This window comes from Lepidothrix coronata, unplaced genomic scaffold (assembly GCF_001604755.1).
Source record: "Lepidothrix coronata isolate B3197 unplaced genomic scaffold, Lepidothrix_coronata-1.0 Scaffold78, whole genome shotgun sequence".
Classification (NCBI taxonomy): Eukaryota; Metazoa; Chordata; class Aves; order Passeriformes; family Pipridae; genus Lepidothrix; species Lepidothrix coronata.
Window position 1 is genome coordinate 1,727,405 of NW_016690258.1, and position 21,729 is coordinate 1,749,133.

The 21,729-nt window shown below is 40.4% G+C and overlaps 1 protein-coding gene and 1 long non-coding RNA gene across 5 annotated transcripts in view; one reads left to right on the top strand and one right to left on the bottom strand.

Annotated features, from left to right (window-relative positions):
• Positions 1-296: 296 nt before the first annotated feature.
• PRKCD (protein kinase C delta) overlaps positions 297-21,729 on the bottom strand; it is a 60,783-nt gene continuing 39,350 nt past the window's right edge. The window contains exons 1-15 of one of the 3 annotated variants that reach the window (XM_017819941.1): positions 19,366-19,498; positions 13,996-14,152; positions 13,314-13,345; positions 12,537-12,622; positions 12,065-12,194; positions 11,355-11,455; positions 10,056-10,152; positions 8,775-8,905; positions 7,953-8,126; positions 7,309-7,400; positions 5,751-5,813; positions 3,494-3,632; positions 2,494-2,682; positions 2,115-2,243; positions 297-836 (exon numbers count right to left, since the gene is read on the bottom strand). In XM_017819941.1, the coding sequence (XP_017675430.1) occupies positions 678-836; positions 2,115-2,243; positions 2,494-2,682; positions 3,494-3,632; positions 5,751-5,813; positions 7,309-7,400; positions 7,953-8,126; positions 8,775-8,905; positions 10,056-10,152; positions 11,355-11,455; positions 12,065-12,194; positions 12,537-12,622; positions 13,314-13,345; positions 13,996-14,152; positions 19,366-19,387 (1,701 nt within the window). In that variant the 5' untranslated portion in view covers positions 19,388-19,498 and the 3' untranslated portion in view covers positions 297-677. Of the gene's footprint in view, positions 837-2,114; positions 2,244-2,493; positions 2,683-3,493; positions 3,633-5,750; positions 5,814-7,308; positions 7,401-7,952; positions 8,127-8,774; positions 8,906-10,055; positions 10,153-11,354; positions 11,456-12,064; positions 12,195-12,536; positions 12,623-13,313; positions 13,346-13,995; positions 14,153-19,365; positions 19,499-21,729 lie in introns of those variants that run through there. The other 2 variants (XM_017819940.1, XM_017819939.1) reach the window with 2 other exon arrangements.
• Positions 2,147-10,891, top strand: LOC108499764. 2 transcript variants are annotated; one of them, XR_001875644.1, is made up of 5 exons: positions 2,147-2,287; positions 5,084-5,187; positions 6,431-6,521; positions 9,955-10,014; positions 10,787-10,891. It is a non-coding gene; the product is annotated as an uncharacterized LOC108499764 (long non-coding RNA). The 2 variants fall into 2 exon arrangements; XR_001875643.1 differs by lacking the exon at positions 2,147-2,287 and having other exon boundaries at positions 4,962-5,187.

The window sequence follows — 21,729 nt, forward strand, 5'->3', positions numbered from 1 at the left end:
AGGATGGGGCTGCTCTGGCATGCTTAGGTCTCTGTTGCCTGCTTGGACTGCCTTGGAATAAATGTGTAGCATTTATTCTTCAAAAGCAGCATGGAGCAGTTTCCCACAGCAGCTGGTGTTACACTAGGAATCTCTGCTTTTGCCTGATTCTTCATTGGTTAATTCACATAAAAACCAACATAAATATTTTAGGAAAGCAACCAGGGCTTACAAAGTATTATTTTTTTCCACTGTAATTTAAAGACAACTGGAGTTTAATTGTATATTGTTAAAAATCATAGAGCCATGAATGAAAGTTACATTAAACTTTCTTTTAATTGAAGACAAATAAAAGAACCAAGGGCTCAAACACATTTTAAAAAGACATCTGTTCCCCAGTGTCTTCTCTCGAGCAAAATATACAGCACATATATATATATATATATATATATAACAACTACATTCAAGTACCAAACAGAATTTACATTTTCCCAAACAGAGAAAATAATGCACATGATTCACATACCTTAAACCCAACCATGCATAAAAACACTGCCAATAAATCAGGAGTTGGACATAATTCGTCACACTACTGTGTATTATTCTGAAGTATCGACAACGTCGTTGGAATGCATTAACACTTGGGAGTGTGGGTTTGTAATGTTTAACCCTGCTTTGAAGTCCAGCTGTTCAGAGACCTACTTGTTCAAGATCTGTTCAAATTTAGGGTTAATAAAAGAAAATCCATCAAATGCAGATTGATCCATGGACTCGATTAGGTTTTTGTCGCTGTAGGACAATTTTGGCTTCTCACTCAGAAATTCTCTGTCAAAGTTGTTGTAGTCACTTGCCGATTTCTGTGTTAGAGAGGAAAGATAGTTTGAGACAAACTTTTTAATTTATTCCAGAACAAATTACTTAAATACAAAAGGTTGAGCTCCCTCCCTTCTTCCCCTGCTTTAGAGAAAAAAAAATAATTTCATTTTAGCCTATTTTAACAAAACTGTAAGATTATAACTGAGTGATTGCTTATTAGTAGTTGAAAACAAACAAAAAAAAAACCCAAATAGCACCAGCTTGCTTTGGAGAAGAACCACATGGATTTGTGACAATGCTGCACAATTACCCAAATATTATCTATTGGCAATAACAATGCAGCATTTACTTATATGTAAACCCAGTATTTCTTGCCATTAACCAAAATATTTATATTCCTGAGAGCATTTTACAGTCTGTACTTATCCAGAGGAAAAAAAAGCAGTGTCCTATAGCAGCTGCTTTGTGTCTGGATAAAATATTTGTGTGTGTGTTTCACAAAAATTCACATTCCTAAAGATTACTGAAGACACTGTGAACCTCCAAAGGTTACTGTTTGTAGGATCCTTAGGGTTCCAGAGTTCCCACTTCTATGGCAATGTGAAACCTTGTGTTCTTGAAGAGGCCAGCTCTCCTCCATCGAGTACATAAGTCCAACTTAAAGAGACTGTTACCTCCATATCATTTCACCTGTTCCAGTAACAGGGGCGAGGAACATCGACTTGCATTTTTAGCCAGGTGAGATGGAGCAGCAGCATCCCACAGTGCTACAGACTGTGAGTTACACACGGTCTGTTCTTCAGATGTTTTTTTTCAGGTAACATCAGGCATGTACATTAATTCTAAATTCAGTAGCATAGAGAATGCATCTTTTTGCCCCCTTGGAGACTCTCCAGTTGGTTTGAAGCAGCAGAAATGCAATGCTTGCACAGAACGCCTGCAGGCAGGTGAGCAGCCTCAAGTTACTTGTGCTTCTCCCATGTGGCATTGCAGAAAAGGAAACCACAAGGAACTATGAACATTTCTAACCCAGAGGAGAACAGGGATCGGAACTATCCGTTGGTTTTCCTGAAGATTTTATTCACGAAGAAGCTCCCTGAGAGTGCACAGGAAGGCAAGTCTTAATAGGAGGATTTCTGGGCAGTCAAAGCCATACAGTGCACCTTGTTATAACTGAACCATCCAGGAACAAGGGGGTTACATATATATAACTCTGTCATTTGTAAATGTGAGGAGACGATGGCAGTAGGATACTTTGAGCAAGTCACCCCTTCCCCTGAAGCTGCTGTTTGCTACAGAACAAAGAACAACTCACGTACCACTTTTGGCTTGAAAGGAGGGTCCACCTCCCTCTTCTCTAGTGCTGTCCAGTTGATTGTTTTGAAGAAAGGATGGTCTCTGATATTCCCAGTGACCCCAAGTCGTTTTGCTGGATCCCTTTCAAAGAGCTGCAAGAGAAGACACCTGGTAAAGCCTTTCATCTGCTCAAAAGGTACGTGGCAGGGGAAGAATAACAGATACGCTGCTGAAAGAACTGAGGTTGCTGACAGTAAACAGTTCATTAGTAATTAATCTGACCTGGCTTTCCCTTTGTAAGAGCAATTTGCTTGCTGAGAAATAGCTCCTCTCCAAAGCCTAGATTTGCCCCTCCTTGGACAGAGACAGTACCGGGACCCACACGTTGATCATCAGTCCTACCTTTTCTAATATATCCTTTGATTCCTTGGTAATCCAGCGTGGGTAGTGAGGGGTGTCCACTCGGATTGACTCAAACAGTTCATCCTCATCATCCCCGTGGAAAGGGGACTGGCCAATCAGCATCTCATACAGCAGGACCCCAAATGACCACCAGTCCACAGAGAACGTGTACCGCAAACCTTGCAGGATCTTGTTCCGCAGAGGAAGAAGTACAAGCAGTCAGTAAAAGGAAGCAATATAGCCCAAAAACCAGGAGAGGTATTTTAAGAGAGAATCTTTAATAACTAGGGCATTTAGGGAAAGAAAAGAAATCCATCTCTCTGAGAAACTGTGGACACTGATGCACATGTGCGGTTTTATACTTGGCTGCTGTTTGTGGGAACGTGGCCAGCTCTGTGGACAGGTCTTTGCTCTCATTCAGAAGTTTTCTCCATTAACTTTAAATAACCATATATTTGGAAAACATCTTCTCTAGTGTCTTTACAAGATGAAGGGAGAAGCAAGTAGTGATGAAAAGTAACTTACCACTTTGACATAATTTATAGCTTTAAAACCTAACACCTTAGTTGGGCTACTTTGCAAATAAGATTTAAAAAAAAATACAACACAGGGAATTTAACTCAGTGAGATTCCCCTTAGAAGCTGCTTTTGTTTTAATTCTAGTTGTTTGCAGGGGCACAAGTCTGTTCTCCATCTGCAGTGCACATGGATAGATTCATTCTGTGGGAGCCCTCTGTGTGTGCTGGCTACAAAAACCCAAACTCTTAAAAAACCGAGCATTTTAACTTTTCAAAACCATGTTTTTAAACTTGCAGCTGTAAAATATTTAAGAATTTCAAGTACCTTCTATAAAGAACTCAGGTATAATTTTTTTCTCTGCGCTAATTAGACTTCGACTTTTCTGAACTATTAGTCTACAAAGAGATGATTAATCACAGCAGCCACTTCTAACATGAGTGCATTAAATCCATCCCCCAGCGTGTGGCTGTGCCTTACTGACCTCGGGAGCGATGTAGTCTGGAGTTCCACAGAAAGTGCTTGCTTTGTTCTCGCCAACAACATTTTCTTTACACATTCCAAAATCGGCTATTTTGATGTGGCCTTCTTTATCAAGCATCACGTTGTCCAGTTTTAGGTCTCTGCAAAAAGTGTTTAAAAAGAGTTGTGTTTTAAGTGAGTCATTTTTGTATTCAGATGCACTGATAAACACCTCCCTGCAGCAGAACAGAAGCTTTTCAAGGAAATAATCATCCATCAACACAACCCATACTTTTGTGCATTGGAGGCAGGAGGGACAAGGGAAGAATTTTCTGGTCAGACAAAATAAGAGGCTGAGGTACATATATAGAGTGTGACCTTATAATCCTCTACATTTGCTTTCAGATCTAAAAGCACAGCCAGTGCTTCTGTTGCTTCTGGAAGGCAGTGTGAGTTAATGCCCCAGCAGCTGACACAGCAGTGCTGCACCAGCTCTGGAGCTCAAAAGAAGGATTGTGTTGGATTCTGAGAGCCTTTGGCAGGAGTGTGATTGTTTGAAGCCTGCCCAGCTCTTAACACTACCTGTGACTTGTTCCTGGTTACAGCATCAGCTCATGTGTTGTGGCCACGGCCTGTGAAGTGTCCTATTCATGCCTTTTTTTTTTCAGAATAACACTATTCAATCAAGTAAGAGCTTTTTCCCAGCAGTTTCCAAAAGCTACATTCCCTCCCTTTGACCAGGATGCATTTTTTTGTCCATCTGGCTGCAAATGCACATACCAAGGAGGGCAGGCTGAAGAGAAAACTGTACAGCCCTCTGCTTACCAAGAAAGACTGAAATAGAGCAGATAATTTAACATAAGAACAGGGAAGTCTTTTCTCTTGGGTAGCTGAACTTCCCAGTATCAGCTACTCACTCACATTGCTCAGAGCGTGAGCTGCAGCTCAAAGCAAGAGTTCCTGATCTAACGCAGTGCTCCATAAATCCTTCCATGTTTGGACACCAGCTGCTGCTCACCTGAGCAAATTGAATATATATGAGATGGGAAATACTCACAGTAAACTCAGGGCACTGCACTCACCCAGCTACAGCAAGTCCTAAAACCTTTTGTATGATGTGCGCTTACATGTAACACCTACTTAAAATTGCTCCGAGTCAGGCTCTGGGATTATATTGGTGAAATCTTATGTGAGATGGGAAAAACCAGTACCACTGGTTTTGCTGGTGTCTTGTTGGAAAAGGGTACCATCTCTCTGAAAATATTTCATACTATGAAATTCCCCCCAGGAACAGTCTAATTTAAGGTAGGGAAATTTAACAGCAAGCCTAAAAATGCTTTAAAAAATCTGGGATGGAAGGATTTCATGCTGCTGAAAACAGTTTGATCCTTTGTATAAAAACCTGCAGGAGGCTATGGGAATAGAGCTGGGAATGTTATGTACTTTCCTGGATTATGGCTGTCTTCTCTGAGAGGCAGATGTGCTTTTAAGAATTGTCTTTCTTACCAAGGATTCCTGTAAGGTTCCTCCCCTTTACAAATGCTTTTTAACTAGACTTCAGAAAATTGCTCTGAAGGATGGATGCTCCAACAGATGTTTCCTGTTTCTATAGAGGGAGATGGACAATACCAGATGTTTGGAGCATTGTTCACCTAAGGCCTTTTGTAAGGCTCTGAAGCACAGAGACATCATTCTTTGGACCTGTTTGTTACATAGGTGAGAGATGTCTGCGCAAGTAGTTACCAAACAGTGCTTTCAAGTTGAGGGTGGGGTGAAAGGGCTGAAATCGAGAGGAAAACTACATTAAAATAAACTTCTGATTTCTTGTAGTGTGGATATACACAGTCAGAAGCAGTGGATCAGGGTCTGGCCTCCGATGCTTCAACCTGGTGTGGCAGAAGCATCGATGTTGTGGTTTCACCAGAAGGCAAAACCAGGCAACTTTCACCTCAGTGGTTTGCACAAGGCCAATGAGGACTGATAAGCCTCAAAGACCCTCTCCCTCACCTCCAAACTAAACAGACTCATGATTTGAAGGCAGTGCTTAAAAATAACTGAAACAAAACTGCTTTTGTGTTACACAAATATCATTCCATCACTCTAGTTGCCAAGGAAAAAACCCACACAAATAGAGATTCGTGTCAAGCATGTTAATGGCCTTGGAACTACATCAGATCACTGACAGACAGCTTATACTTGTTACATCAATCAGGAACTCAAAGATGCACAAAGTGCTAGGACAAACACCAGGTCCCACCCTGGAGCTGCCTGGTACTCACCTATAAATAATGCCTTTGCTGTGAAGAAACTGGAGCCCACATAGAATTTCAGCTCCGTAAAACCTGAAAAGACCAAAACATATTTTAATCTTTTCTCAGTTTAAACACAGCCAATGCAGATAGCCAAGATATTGCTGTAAGGATCTCTTCATGGAGTGACAAGCACCGTACAAGCCTTTAAATCCTACTTTATGTAGACAAGATGCTGTAAAGCTGCAGGTTAATCCCTTCACCACACATCGGCAGTGTCCAATACCAAACAGCAGAGGGGACACGACTGCAACTTGCCATAAGGCTTCATTCCACTTCCCACGGGGAACACTGTCCCTTTTCTTCTCTTTAATAATAGTCTTTGTGTGTTTATAGTGATATGCACATGCCTTTTGAAAGACAGCTACTGGGAGCTCAGTCCTCAAGGATTGCTTTAGGAGGGACTGGGCACTAATGCTGAGGTTAGAAGCAGGCATCACCTCTCTGCCTCTGCACCTGCCTGGCTGGAACAGACTGTAAACAGAAAAGTAGCAGGACTTCAGGGGTATTCTCCTCAAAAACAGAGGTGATAATCCAGAGGAGATAAAGGAAAACATGAAAAGAATGCTTCCCCATGCCCCAAGAAGTATTAAAAGCTTTTTTTTTTTTTTTCTAATTGAACAATTATAAAACTATTTCCGCTTCTGTAGAGCAGAATGAATGTTGACCCAAAACTTCACAAATAGGCCCAGGGGATACCAGGAGAGGCTGCCAGATGCAGAGATGTTTGCTGGAATGCAGGTAAGCTGGAGGAGCTTTATCCAGATTTTTGCTGGGGGGAGTGGGAAGGGAGCTCGCCCTTTCCTATACAGCTGGCTGCTATTTATGCCAGACTCCTTGACCTGATCCCATCCAATGTTCCTTAGTACAGTGCCCAGTAACAGGTCATTTTCCTGATGCTTATATAGGTAGGTTCACTACCCTGCACTGTTACTTTTTAGGTCTTGCACGCACCCACTCAATATTACAATTAAATCTCTCATGGCTTTGAGTGAGAGAAGTAGAAACTGACCTCAAACTAAAAATAGTACATAAAGTAACAATAATAAAATATTTTTGCATCTTTTAAAGATCACTGGAGCTGAAAACTTCAGCCATAGGTAACTGACACAACTGCACTTGCTAAACAAAGCACCCATTTTATTAGTATCTTGTGAAAGGTACAGGTGTTCCTGTGCTGTCATGACAACTTATCATAACAATAACCTAAGTGCTGATTATTTTTGCAATTTTTTTCCATCAAAATACTGTCCCAAAGGACACTGAGGCTGTACCTTTTTCTTTTCACTGCTGGCTGATGTTGCAAGCATCCCATAAAGTAAAACATCACACTATGTAAATTAAGAAGGCCTAACTCCACACATCATTAAGTGAACTTCTTCATTGTATTAAACTAGTGCCTAAGAAATACCTTTTCAATCATCAGCCATTGAAATTCCAGGGCAAGTAAGGGGCACAAAACTAGCAGCAGTAAACCCAGAGACTAAAATCCTTCCTGGAGATGGGGAACGGAGGGTTGTGGACTTACGTTGCTCTGTAGAGATCAAAACGCCCCTTGTCTTGTATGTGGAACATCAGGTCTCCCCCATTCAGGAACTCCATAACGAAGAACAGATGATCCTGTTTGCAAATAACCAGGGAATGGAACAATTACTGATGCTGTTCCAACCACAGGTGAAGTAGCAATGTGCCTATGGGGGACCAAGCAGCTTCCTCTGCTGAAGGATTTCTCTGTTTCATGCACACCCTGAGAGCCTGGAAGGCTCCTACAGAGTTGAGTGGCCTGGTCTTGTAAAGATAAATAGCTAATCTTGTATTCTGTGGGTTTCTAAACTTTATAAAAATACACATTTAAACAGACTTACTGACTTTTACCTGTGACAGTCATCTTTTCTCCCCTCATTAGGGGAAAGTTTGGATCAAGGATTTAAATTAAACTGCCTCTTATTCTAGATAGCATAGATATTTTTCTGATCTAATTCTGTCCTCATCAACATATGTTTGGTCCTACTCATATTTACTTTCCACAAGGCCCATGAACTATTGCACAGAGCACAAGAAAAGGAAACTTAATTCCTGCACCACTAAGTTACTTTCATTTGACTGCAGATAACAGCATCCATTAGAAGGGTCGACCTGTTGTGTTACTGTCACTACTGGGCTTTTCCTTACCTTTGTCTGAAACGTGCAGTAAAGATGTGTGAGAAATGGATTTTCCCATGCAAGTGCGAGGACCCGCTTTTCCACCATGGTACATTCCACGTCATCATCGATTAGCACCACGTCTTTTTTCAGGGCTTTGATAGCAAAGAATTCATTCTTCCCTTTCAGCTCAGCAAGCAGAACCTACAAAGAATAAAGGGTGATGTTACAGCATGGCTAGGAAAGACTTCCTACTGATGGTATCAGTAAGGGAAAGTCAAAGGTGTTCATAGGAGGTGCAGTGACAATTAAAAAAATACATTTAAATGGGAAAGATAAGGGAGATTTGGGAGTGTGAAGCTGCTGGACATAGAGATGAGGAGATGCAGGCACAGTGGTTTTTCTGTCAATGTCTTGTGAGTGTATAAACAACAGCCATGTAAAGCCTGTTCCTTCCCTGGAGCTGTAGTTTCACAGAGAGCAGTGGACAGAGGCCGTGGAGGTCACACTGCTCTCCCAAATATCCCCCTGCCCCTGCACTGGGGCATTATGAGGCTGTTTCTGTACAGAGGGCATGAACCTAAAATATGCACTGTGGTGCATAAAGGGCGATTCCTCTGCCTGGATACTAAACAGCCCACAAAGTGCTGTGCATTATGAATCACACTTGAGTTCAGACGTGATCCAGGAGATGAATTTCTAGTGTCTCTGACAAAGATGTCTATTTGCAATTCTGTAGGAAGATTATCAACCCAAGGAGCTGTAAGACCTTTCTGGTTAATGGAAATAGCCCGTCACTTTGCAGAGATCAAGCGAGGCAGACACCTTAAGCTCTCCAAGTTTGTTACATACCTTTCCAAAGCTTCCTTTCCCCAGTACTTTGTGGAAGACAAAGCTGTCTATGCTGAATTTTCTCCTTGCAGCTCGCGCCGCTGTCTTGGCTGTGCTCCCCTCCCAGAGCTTATCGTACTCGCTGTTATCTGCTGATCAAAACAGGGAGGTCCATGCTCAGTGTGTGCAGAAACACTGCATGACTCAGATCCCTGGATAGGAATTAGGTGCTGGCATAGCATTTCAGTGCATCTGCTGTTGGAATACTGGTGAACCTAAACATAAGGGTCACCTCCTGTGGTTTATAGCAAAAGTTTAAATTACTCGAGCGTACTTGATTTGGATTTGAATGGAACCTGTGACTGTTTCTGATGCTGGGTTTAAGCAATACCTGGGTATTATAAAAATCAAGACCCTTAACTTTTTCCTGTGACTAAAATATAGGACATAATTTGGAGAAAAAGATACAAGGACTGCTTGTAAACAAACTATTTATCTATCTTCCCTTAGCAGAACAGGACAGTCTCTCAGCCTGTCCACATAAAGAGATCTGATTTATGCCCAATGCTGGCTAAGTAGCACGATCATACAGTTTAATCCTGATTATATCCAAAAATTAATAACTTTTTTCCTGCCCTCTGCTGCACAGACTCGCTGGGTCACTAACAAGACACTGATGTTAATCATGAGATGATCCCATGTGTGCCCTGTAACTGCCCAGCATTTGGGACAACCCAGGCAGGAATCACAGGGGCTGCACCCGGACGTAGCACTTGCAAGAGGTTTTGGGGTTTTTATCCCTCTATTCTGGCAAAACAAAACAAGTATGCTAAGTGACATAAAAATATTTTTTTATTACTGGGCATTTGAACAGAATTAATTCAATGTATGGATGAATATATAAAGTCCTGTACACACCAAACCCACACATTATCTCTTACTGAGTCTGGTCATTTCCATCTGCTAAAACATTACTTCTGCTGTTGCATTTAATTTTGCATAAATTATCATAAGTTAGCAGTAATGGAAATAAGCTTATACAATGCTTGAAGCCTTTAGCAATAGTGAGAAAACAAACACCAAACAAACTTTACTCTGAACTCACAGAGATGGGATTCCAGGCATTTGTCAAATGTTATGTAAGAATTTTGTGCAGCCAGGAGATGGTAAAAAGAAATACCTGCCTTTTTTTTTTTAACAGTGCTTATTAAAAAAGATTGTCTAACACAAGGCAAGAATAAATAACTACTTAAATTCTCTGGTAAGTAAATGGCCGTATGGAAACATTTTCCCTTTTCTTACCTGTTGTATCTCCTCCTGGAGCTTTATGTTTCTTATCAAAATCTTGATAAATACCAACACTTTCTACAGACCCAGAATCAGACCTTCGTGTAGATTTCTGAGGAGAAGGAACACTTGAAATTATATCAGCACTACTACTTTAGAAATACAGTAATATCTGTAAATGTAACGTGATGGCAGTATAAACTTTTCTTTTTAATTATTAACTCCCAGTACACATCTTTTCTCAAGAAGTCTGGTTCACAGACTATTTAGCCACTTTCTTTACAGCTTCAGATCAGCCAATTGCTTTATTTCCTTCACTGCAAGAAAATAAAGTCAATGAAATTCCTGGACAGTCTATGTTGTATTGTTCATTGCAAAATTATTAAAGGTACAGTGGTTTGGATTCACAGTGGGAACAAATTAAACTGTGGGAAAATGTCCCCTTGGATGTATGTTCATTTGAATGAGGAGATGGGTGTCATACTGGACAAGCTTAAGTCATATCTGTGTATGACATCCATCTTTAGCACATAGAAACAAATTTTATGTGTGAAAGATCCCTAAGATCAAATTTTAGTAAGGAAAAGATTAAGTTTTTCTGGGTCATGAAAGAGCTGGTGCAACAGCTCTCCCTGTTTTCAAAGTAAATATCCTGTGAAAGCTTAGGAACACACAGCTCAGAGAGCTGAGAGCCAACAGAACACACTCTGTTGGCTTTTGTGATATATTTTTCTGTTTTATTTCAGGGCTTGTGTCTGAATCTTTATTTGCAAGTCAGAAGTCAGCCACAAAAGACAGTCATGCTGCAGCAGGAGATGAACAAGCTATGGGGCCAGTGTTAATTCCAAAGCAGTTTTCTCTGTATGTGTGTGTGTGTATATATACATACATACATACATATATATATATATATATGATTAATAAAAATTGAGAATATCAGGTATATTCCTCTTTATTCATTTAATTTTATCATTCAGGTGGAATTTTAAAGTTGAAACATGTAAAAAAAGACTTCACAATTATGATGCCACTGTTTAATCAATTAAACAGAAAGGGTGAGAATAACCTTGGCACCACAGGAAACCACGAACCTTTTAAAAAATTCTTTAAGTGGGATCCTCCTCCCCCCATTCCCATTTTAGGCTATTGGTATCTTTGTTAGTCTCTATATCTATCAAATTAAAAAAGAGAAAGCTGTTTGCATTTCCTCCATTCCAAACTCAGTTCCCCATAAAAGTGATACAGAAAAGACGATGTGAAAGCCCCAAGATGCTCTGAAAACAAGTAATTACCTGAAATGGCAATAAAGCATACCTGGCTAACTTGATTTAAAGCTTCAGCTAGCAACTTCTGGTTTATTCCACATAGGTTTGCCACCTTCTTCTGGCATTTATGATGCACATTCATGCCACATTCTGAAAGAAATGTAAGGATGGTTATACAAGCATCAGGAAAATAGTGTCTGACATTGGAACAAAAAGGCTGTTTCTCTGTGCAGTTCAGAAACCTTGTTGTAAGACCAGGTTGGACACAGGCCTGTCATTGTTAACAAAATTGCAGTTTTTATCTTTAACTCAGTGAAGGCTACAAAAATTGTTCACAAGGAAAAAAACTCCTATCACCATTATTTTATTCTCAAAATCTGTTACAATAAGGCTCATCCTGCCTTCCTGTGGGAGAATTATAAAAGCAGTATTTACAGTAAACGCTTTCAATACACTTTTAGCTGCTACCTTGAGTCGGAACCACCAAATTTCAGCTATTCCCAAGGTAGTAATTTTGATTATACCCAAGGTTACACCTCCACAGTGTGTTCCCTGACTCCATTAGCAGCTCACCTTGGCTGAGCTGTCACATGAGCCAAGTGCCTCTTTGTCTCTCTCTAGTACAGAAGCCTTTCCAACCCGCATGGATGAGATGAATCCCATCCTACACAACACAGAGAAATGCACGGTGTGTAGCCGTGGGGATGGAACCCTGAAAAAGCAAAGAGAGGTCCCAGCTGCCTCCCCTCCCATCCTCACCTTCACATTTGAGCCCTTGCTTGACCAGCCCCCAGAGCAGGCTGCCACAGTGGTCGCAGAAGGTCGGGCTCATGTAGTTGTAAACTCTGAAGCGATGAGGCATGTCAATGTTGAACCTTTCCTTCTGGAACTGAGCACGGGGAGAGACAGGGGTGAGGCACTGCCCAGAGCAGGACCAGCTTCTGACACAAAACTGCTTGGATATTACAAGCTTACAACTATTTTACATTAGCCTTACATCCCTCATCTAGCAGGGAAAGGATCTGCCCATCAAATAGCACCCAGCTGCTCAGGGGGTTTTGGACTACTGTTCATGCTTGAAAACTTTGTCCACTCCAGGAGAAGACAGTCACTTGGGTTGTACAGCCAAGCATCTCCCAAATGGAGTTGGCAGTTTCCATACAAGCTTTTTGTTAGTTCAGGACTGTTTAATTACACAATTACAATATAAATATATTGTTCCAGCTCTTACCATTGTGTCCCTGCTGTTGGCTGCAGTACCAGTGCACCTCCCAATGATTTTATCAATACATTTCTTGTGAATAGCAGCATTGCATTCTTCAAGACATGCACAAGAAAAAAAAGGATTCCTTCAGATAATAAATACATGGGATGAGGTGTTTGCATTTCATAGCAGAATATGAAAAATACACACCTTTCCATCATACCACAAACCCCAAAAACTTCTTTTCCATCAAGATGATGATCTTTTTTGAGCTTATTCCCCCACACCTCCCCTTTTCTTTTATCATAAACTTTATTTCTAAGCTAAATCAGCCTCCATTACACAATGCTACCAGCATTTGATAACAGAAGAATAATATTATGCTTTTGTGTTTCACCCTTTGATATCTCCTCTCCGTCTGGAGTAATGCACAGAGATCTATGCTCAGTCAAAAGAGCTTTTCAATTCAGCTGTAAAAAACCCTTAATAGTTGTAATTCATTTTAGAAAAGGTTTCACAAAAGCTGCTGTCATAAATGAGTGCAACTTTTCAACAGCATTAAACTCTTCTGAGAACAGCTGAGTCTAAATCTTGATACTAAAAGCCAAGGCAGGAATCTCAATTATATTCCTTCAGTTATTGTGCAAAACTGATATTTAACATCTACTACTACCACCTATGGTAATGATGCACTGTGCTGTGTATATTTACAGAAGATTTTTTTCAATGGTAACTTTTAGATCTTCAGAATCACCTGGAAAGCAGTAGAAGAAAAACGTAAAAAAAAAAAAAAAATCAACTTACGCCTACATTTGTATCCCTGCTTGTTGAGTCCCCTGAAAAACAAATGTTAAAGAAGGAAATAAAACCCCATACATTTACAGGAATAAAAGATAGGGTTTTTTTAAAAAAAATATTATTGTTTTTACCGTGTCAATCAATTAATCCTTTGTCTATGGGAATATTTTTTCCTATTAATAAAGTGGTCTAAATTCTGCTAATCAGAATCCTCTGTCTTAGGAAAGCAAGGTTTAGAAGGTAAGGTACTTTGTTTTGACAGACCAGTAAATTAGGAGGGGGACCCAGAAATGACAAGATTTCAATCACATGGGAAATCCTCTTGATCTGCCTTAGGACAAAAACAGCTTTAATGTTAAAGGGATCCAACTTCTGGCCCCCTACAGGCCTTTACTCTGCCATCACCCACTTCACATCTCAAAGTTTGAGCATTATTTTCTCAGATCCACCCACCCCCTTCCCTTGTGACAGAGCTGCTGTTGATTATAGGCCAGATCTCACTTGATGCTGATGGAATTTTTTCAATCATTTCAGTGGCAAAAATACTCAAGTTCTGTTTTTTAATGTGAAAGGGACAACTGTAGTTTCCAAACACATATGAATTTATGTGTCATGTTTTGTCTCGATGTACCTGAAGTGAATTTTGCAGTTATTTGGGGGTGGAGGAAACTTAATTTTTCCTTCTTACCATACAAAGTCTTTGCAGACAGAGCAAAATGTGGGTTGTCCAAAGAAGGTGGCAATAAACTCATGATTTTTGATGTAGTGGATTTTGGCTTGTTTGATGGCTCCTCTCCTGTTAATAGTTACTGTCCCCTCGTCTTCCTTCATTGACTGTTTGCAGTCTAAGGGGGAGACAAGAAGACACACTTTTAATACTTAAAGGCATTACAAAGATTAATATTTGCTTCTCCCAAACGTTCAGTTTGGTTTTCTGTTTCAGAATAGTGTTTCTGTTTATTTTACACCTGCATTCTGCAGACTTTCAGCCCAACAAGGGTGGAACACATGCACACAATGCTTCCTAAGGTGTCTCCATGTCCCTGCCTGCAAGCACTTCCCAGCTCCTGCCTATGCACAAAAAGCCTTCAGAGATGAGCTGAGGGGAAAAAGCAGGAATGGAGCACAGTTTTGCTAGAGAAATGACAACCACAGTTGTTTTTTGAAAAAAATCTAAGCTCCTATATGTAATGTGATTTATGTTTAAGATAAATAAACATTTTATTGGAAGCAGGAGGGGCAGCAGAAGCCTTTCCATTCTGCTGCTCCACGTGCCCTCCTGAACCAGGACTACAGCAGAACTTCAGGTGAAGTGCTGCAGGACCTTCTGAGTCACCATCAGACCATACTACTGGAAGAAGGCTTTCTTCCAGCCTCCAGGAGCAGTAAACCATGAGGACAAATGAGATTCTCAGTCAGACATTTAGATTTTGCTGACTCATAACATTGATGATCTGTCAATGTGTCTCAGTCCCATTCCTCTCCCCTCTCATCTCCCAGCAGCAAAGCTTAGGGCAAAGAGATCTTGCCATTTGCAGGCTGGGAATTGCCACAGCAACAGAGTAAGGAAAAAGCCAGAAGAGCATTTTTCCCATTGTCAGTACAAAAGTTTTCTTACTTTGCTCCATCGCATTGCTGCCTGTTATCAAAATCAGTGGGAGCCTTGCTTTTTGTACTGATAGAAGCAGATTTGTTTTCCTTTGCCAAGTCACACTCACTGCAATGCCTGAGCTTACTAGGAAGTTACCCAGGAGCTCTGGCTTTCTTGCTGCTGGCTGCACTTGGTTCTTGCCATTTTATTAGCTGGCTGCCACCACTGCTATTTCATCAGACCCCTGAACCTGGAATACAATCCATCATTTGACACCATTCCGAGCGTCCTAAACTAATTTATCTGTCAGCCAGCTGCAGCCAGACAGCAGCAGCATGTACTGCCTTAGAAAAGAAAGGACAACATCAACTCAGGGATTAAGGGAAGATTAGGCATATTAGTGAGAACAAAGTTCAGAAGAGATCCCCGAGCTTTGCTACCAGGTATTAATGCACTTTTCTGAGAAACTGGCAACCTGGTTCAGAGAAAAACCCATCCTGACACCCTCTGAAAGGAGCTCACAGTGTGCACTGTGACACCCTGGCACTGTGCATGCCCCTGAGTTACCTCTGCCCCCGCAGGAACAGGATTCAGTTTTGCTGTTCAAACAGGCTACTGAGTTCACCCAACAAAAACTCTTGTCAGCTGCTGCACTTCGGCTTGTGGAAGTCTGCAAACAGTCCTATCTCTTTGTTTAATCCTGCTGAGCAAATACACAGACCTCACCCACTGCTCCTCAAATGCTTCAGGGAAGCCACACTCCGAAGTGTGTGATTAAGGAAAACAAGGTGGTTGAGAGTCAGCAATGCTTAAGTACTGTTTGCTGCATGAAAAAGATGGCTTTGTAAGGAAGATTTAATCAGTAACAGCAACAGAACAGAGAAAGACGTTTTGCTTTATGGCACCTATTCCATAACACAAGTAAACCAAGTGTTTAGTGAGGAACTTACACGTGAACTGGATGTTCATGCTAAACTGGCTTCTCATGCTAAAATGCTTGGAGCAATTGCCAATACTGTGTGCAGAAGTCTCTGACAAAACTTGATCAAGATAAGGGAAAGAGTGGTGTTTCCTCCCTGCCTAGAGCACTGATACCAAACTTAAAGAGAAATATGTGAGACTGGCACTTTCTTTTTTGAGAGGGCAATTAATAAACTAATCACTTTGAGTTTTTCCCTCTTTTTTTTTTTCTCTTTGCACACATACTTTAACAGGGAAGAATCCTTGAGCACAGCAAAACTTCAAAATCTGCACATGAGAACACACAGGCTTCACAACCAGCTGCCTTATTAAATACCTTTGCCAAAACCAACCAATATATCCAATTATAGCTGGAGACATTTTTGTATTTTGGTTCAGAAGGAGCTGAGAGGTTTAGAGAGCAGCTGTAAGTCAAGTGCACCTGAAGCTGAGGTGGTTATGAAATGATAGTGTAGCTCATTCCAATTTGCTATGGGCATGTTTAACAAGTTATCTTTAAAGTGTAAATTAACTTTAATGTGTATTGCTCCAGAACAGTTTCAAGCAGTTCAGCCAACGATGGACTCAACTGGGGAATAAAGGTTTAATTTCAAAGATGCAGAGACAATTAACAATTGCAGGGAAGTAAATTTCACAAGAACTGTATGGATGCAGGGTGGAGATGGGGGAGAGGGAGAAACACAAAGAGAAAAACTTTGCTTCCCTCTCCAAGCAAGTCAGGATTCCCATAGATAAAATGTGTGTCATGAACTAGCACATGGTCAGGAAGAGTCATGTACAAAACAGCTGAATCAGCAACTAGAATCCAGGTGACCTCTATGGCCTGGACTTGAAATTAATCATTTTGAACCCAGCACACACCATTAAACATAATCTATTTCCTCTATTGAGAGCTGTGGTTAATATTTATCACTGACACGTTCATGTATTTCAAGGTCCCTTCTCAAAACTTGCAGTTGATCTGACAAAAGCCCCCCGAACTCCTCCATGCTGTATATTCATTAAGAAACCATTAAGCACGGCTGTGAACTGACAGTGCAGCTCTCCAGACATGCTGTAAACAGACCACTGTATTCACTATTTAACGGCAGGAGCAGTCCTGCTGAACATTTCACAGCCCTCGCAGCCACTAACACAACACCCAACCCATCGCCTGGAAAACATTTACTAAAGCAATATTGCCAGGGCTCTGCTGAACTGTAATAAATCTCAAGGTGAGATGTCAAACTGTCTCAACTGAACCTCAAAAAGTCCAAGGACAAAAGAAAACAACCTCGGAATAACCCCAGTAGTTATTTAAAAAGAAAGAATTGAAAAAATATTTACCGTCTTCAGAGTTCATTTTTCATTTTAACCTGCTCATTTCACGGTGCTGTTTGTGAGCAGAGGAAAGATAACAGTGCTACTGCCAGAGACTGGGAACTGGGACTTCACTTCAAACAGGGACAGGCAAAGCGTTTTATGAGCTAACTGATGGCTCAGGTTGAGATTTGCCTGAAACTGTATAATAAATTGCAAAACCAACTAACATTTCAGTTCAGTGCCTGTTTCCTTCTGCTGTTCTACAGCCTTGCATTTGGCTTTGTTTGAAATTTAAGTGCACCTTCAGGTCAAGAAAAACATTAATCTCATAGAGCAATCATTAAAAGGGAAGGCTTGTTCCTCACATAGGAGACTTTCTTAGCATGAAGTGTCTCAGGGGAAAATTGCTCTTTAACCTGGTCCTGGAGAGGATTGCTTTAAAGATCATCTTTAAAAAAAACCCACCAAAAAAAAACATTTAAAGAAATAAAATTTTCCCAAAAGCCTACAATTCTGTGACATGAACTTGCTATGTTAAATGATTGTGGTCTCTGTGATCATCACAACATTTCATTTACAGAGTATTGATTCTGATTTGTATTTCCTTTTTTTTTTTTTTTTAACGAAACAAAACTTCCTCCTTCATTCTCAGTACCTGTGGATTTTACATTGCTGATATTTAAGTAGAAATACCAATAATTTGCATATTGTAGAGGCCAATACTATTGTCTCTGAAGGCTGGCACATAATCTCAAATTACCTATCTTGGCCCCAAGCAGTTACACTACAAACTTCAGCACAAGTGGTCAAAAACGCTGTTACAAACTCTCAGTAGCACCTGGTGAGATGTGTGTGTGCTCCATGTGACAGTGTGCACATTTCCACTGTAAGATACACGACAAATAAGTTACACTCTGCTCTGCAGAGCCGGGGACACCCGTGGGACATGGGCTTCTTGTCGGCTCCTCTGAAGAGGATCCCAGAATGGTTTGGGCTGGAAGGGACCATCAAGACCATCTAGTTCCACTGCCCTGCCATGGGCAGGGACACCTTCCACCACACCAGGTTGCTCAAAGCCCTCTCCAGCCTGGCCTTGCACAATTCAAGAAGTCCTGCCTGGCCCCTGAGCCAGCACCTCCCGCTGTCCTGCCCGACACTCGCAGGGCACTGAGGGGCTGCTCTGCAGCTGCTTTAGGGTGTCTCTGCTGAACCAGCCTTTCCAAGGCATTAATGGCACCAGTAACCTTCTAGAAAAGTGCTAAAACAAAACACCAGAGTATTTTAACAAGCCCTGCTTTTCAATCCAGGAATAAAAAAACCCCCACACTGCAGCCTTTGTAGTGCTCACACCCGCTCAGAGCTGCTGTGCGAACACGGCCTGCGCTCAGCGGACAGAGCACTTCTTATTTTACACTTCAGTAAGTGCTTTATATAACCCTTCTGCAGAGACATCTGATATCTCATTTGTTGTGGTAAAACAGGGAATAAACTAGAAAATAAGTTTTCTTTTTTCTTTTTCATATTACAAAGGCACAGTAAAACTAACCTTCAGACATACAGCATCTAAGTCAAATTTCTACCGAACACATGGACTGTATCAAATTTTCTCTGCTCCACACAGCATGTTATCTACCTTACCAACCACAAACACTGCCAACTTGGTGTTCATGAAATCACCACGTCTGCAAATGTCTTGTTTTCTTAAAGAAAATCAGAAAATAAAGCCAGAAGATGTTTTTATTAAATTCATGCAATTGCACTTCCAGGAGCAGGTTAAAGCAGATGCTAGGTGCCACTGAATAACCACCACGTCTGCCAAATTTCTAGAAATAGTATTTTCTCAGTTAAATAATCAAATCATACCAACATCCCCATGTACAATTATAAGAGGGCTTTTCAGCCCTCATCACTGTTATATACTAATAATGTGACAATCCTTCTACAATACACCTCATCCATAGAGATTCTTCAAATCTTAATTTAGGCAATACACAGACTGTGAAAGCAAATCTGTTATTTACCCTATTATTTTTCAAAGGTAACTCAGAAAAATTCTGAAATCTCATGCTTCCCCAACATTCATCTTGACACACAGACAAAAACACATTCAAAATCTATGGCTCACGTTCCTCTCCCGTAAGTCAGACACTTGAGATATCAAAAGTTCACACACAAATTACTCACCTTCTGGCACTTCCAACGGCATTTTAAGGAAAGAACTCACTAACCCTTTCTGCAGAAAGCTAAAGCCAGCAAAACAGCAATTCAGAAACTGAACCCAAGACACAAGCACACTTCCAAAGCTGCTAACACTGCACAAGACACTCAGCAGAGTGAGGTCCTGGGTTTTCTTACTGGATAAGGTCATTAACTACATTTGAATAAACAAAGATCAAGCAAAGCATTAAACGTATTGCAACTCCCACCTATTAAAACTAAAGCTGCTTTAGAGAATTATAACCTAGTTTCAATACTACAACTAGAGAAGGAGGGACAGAAGGAAAACAATGTTCTGAAATTGAAATTGAGGTCAACACCTTCGTTCTCACGTTTCACATACCAGAAGAAAAAACTTCAAAATTACCAGCACAAGCTTATACTCAAATCACAGGACAGAAGACAAAAAAAATTCTTTGACAGCTCTAAGTCAAGGCTCTGCAGTCCCCATTTTACAGGGTCTAAAAAGCAAAAAGACCTCTAAGACTTGGAAGACTTTTCAGACATGGCCCTAAACTAACTGGCCAGGCCCCAGTCTGCACAAACAATATACAAATGAAAAGTCTCAGTGTAGCTTATCATGGAGGAAATTTTAATATCATGATTACATGATTTTTCTTCTCTAATAATATACTTATTAGTGGAGTGATAACATGCTCATTTCTCAATACTGCTCTGTACCTTTGAAGCAGAGGAAAGCAGTTTTCTCTAAAGATGGCAGGGTGTTTTCTACTCAGAAGGAAGGTTTGAAAAACAGCAGCTTTAGTTTGTAAAACAAGCCACAGAAAGAATTAGTGACTTTTGCAAAGTGCTTGGAGATTTTCAAACAAAAGGCAGCTCCTATAACTCAAAGATACTAATGGTGGCAATACCTTCGAATAAACTAGGGAACAACTGCAATACCAGTTTCAGAACAAGCCTTTTTTAGTATTTTAGAAACTCAGCAACCATAAAGTTCTGTATAGGAAAGCAGGTCAGAGAGAGAACAAACTGGTATCTGTATAGGAAGGAATGTGAACTGTCTCTGAGCCTTCAACTATTAACTAAGGGTTTTAGCAATGTTAAGAATGGAGGTTAATACAAACATCCTTGTAATGCACTAACAAACCTCTCTCATCTAACACTGGTAACTGCAAATTTAACTCGAGGAAACATTTACAGCAGTGCAGTGATGAGCCACAAATCAGTGTTTGCCTATTTAGCAGTAACATGAGGGAGGTTTATAATTTTGAGTAGTAGTATGTTAAAGTGTATTGATATTTGCAGTGTTCACATCAAGTATCAGATGGAGTAACTTTCCTTCACAAAATGTAGATGTATAAATGTACTGAAATGTCTTGAAAGGCAGTTTTCCACCACCTATGTGGGTTAGTTACCAAAAAGATATTAGTGACCACTTTGCAACAACTTCCTATTTACCTTCTGCTTTATATAAAATTAAAGATGAAAAAGTGCAATAACAGCTGAATCTTAACTTGCCAATTAAGGTATGATTGCATGAATTAATGATCTGTTTGGTATGCAGGCTTCATCCACAACCATCTGCAATCCCTAATAAAGGCAATGAGAAGAACTGCAAGAACATTGCATCTATTTTTAAATGATTTTGATTAGTAAGTACAATTATTTTAGTGCTTACAGCACATGAGTATATTACCTTCCTACTAACAGCTAATAAAAAATTATGGAAGATTTACACATTTACATCTCTATTTTTCCTCATGTTTATATGGAGAGCAGGAAATACCTTTCAGCTTCATCAAACAAGCAACTGAGAATACAGAAATTGGGTTTGTACTGGTTTGGTTGAGAAACTTTTATGTTTCCAGGAGAGCTGGATTTCTGTATGTCTCGTTAAATTGATAAGATTCTCATAATACCACTGCCCTCTGAAACAGCCTTGCACAGGAAACCATGGCAAAGACCAAGATTAAGGTGTTTTAATATAATGGTCCACAACAGTTTGAATGCAAACCAGAGTATTACTGCAGCATAAACAGAGAGCTTTGGATCTTCAAAGAAACACTCTTACCTATGATTCTTAGAAGTTCCACATTTTTTTGAAATTCTGCTTTATAGAGTCAACTTTTCAGAGACAAAATAACAAGCATACAGGCTGGGGTTTTTTTGCCATCACAGAGATAAAATGTCAACTCTGAAATGTCATGTACTGTACATCACATTCTATCTTCAGTGGCTTTTCTAGTATCTGCTACACAGATTGCCCATATGGTACAAAAATGGATGGTACCTTCTCAACTAACTTGTTCTATGAGAGCAAAACTGTGCTCCCTGTATGTATCTGTGGGGAAAGAAACCACCAATGCTTCA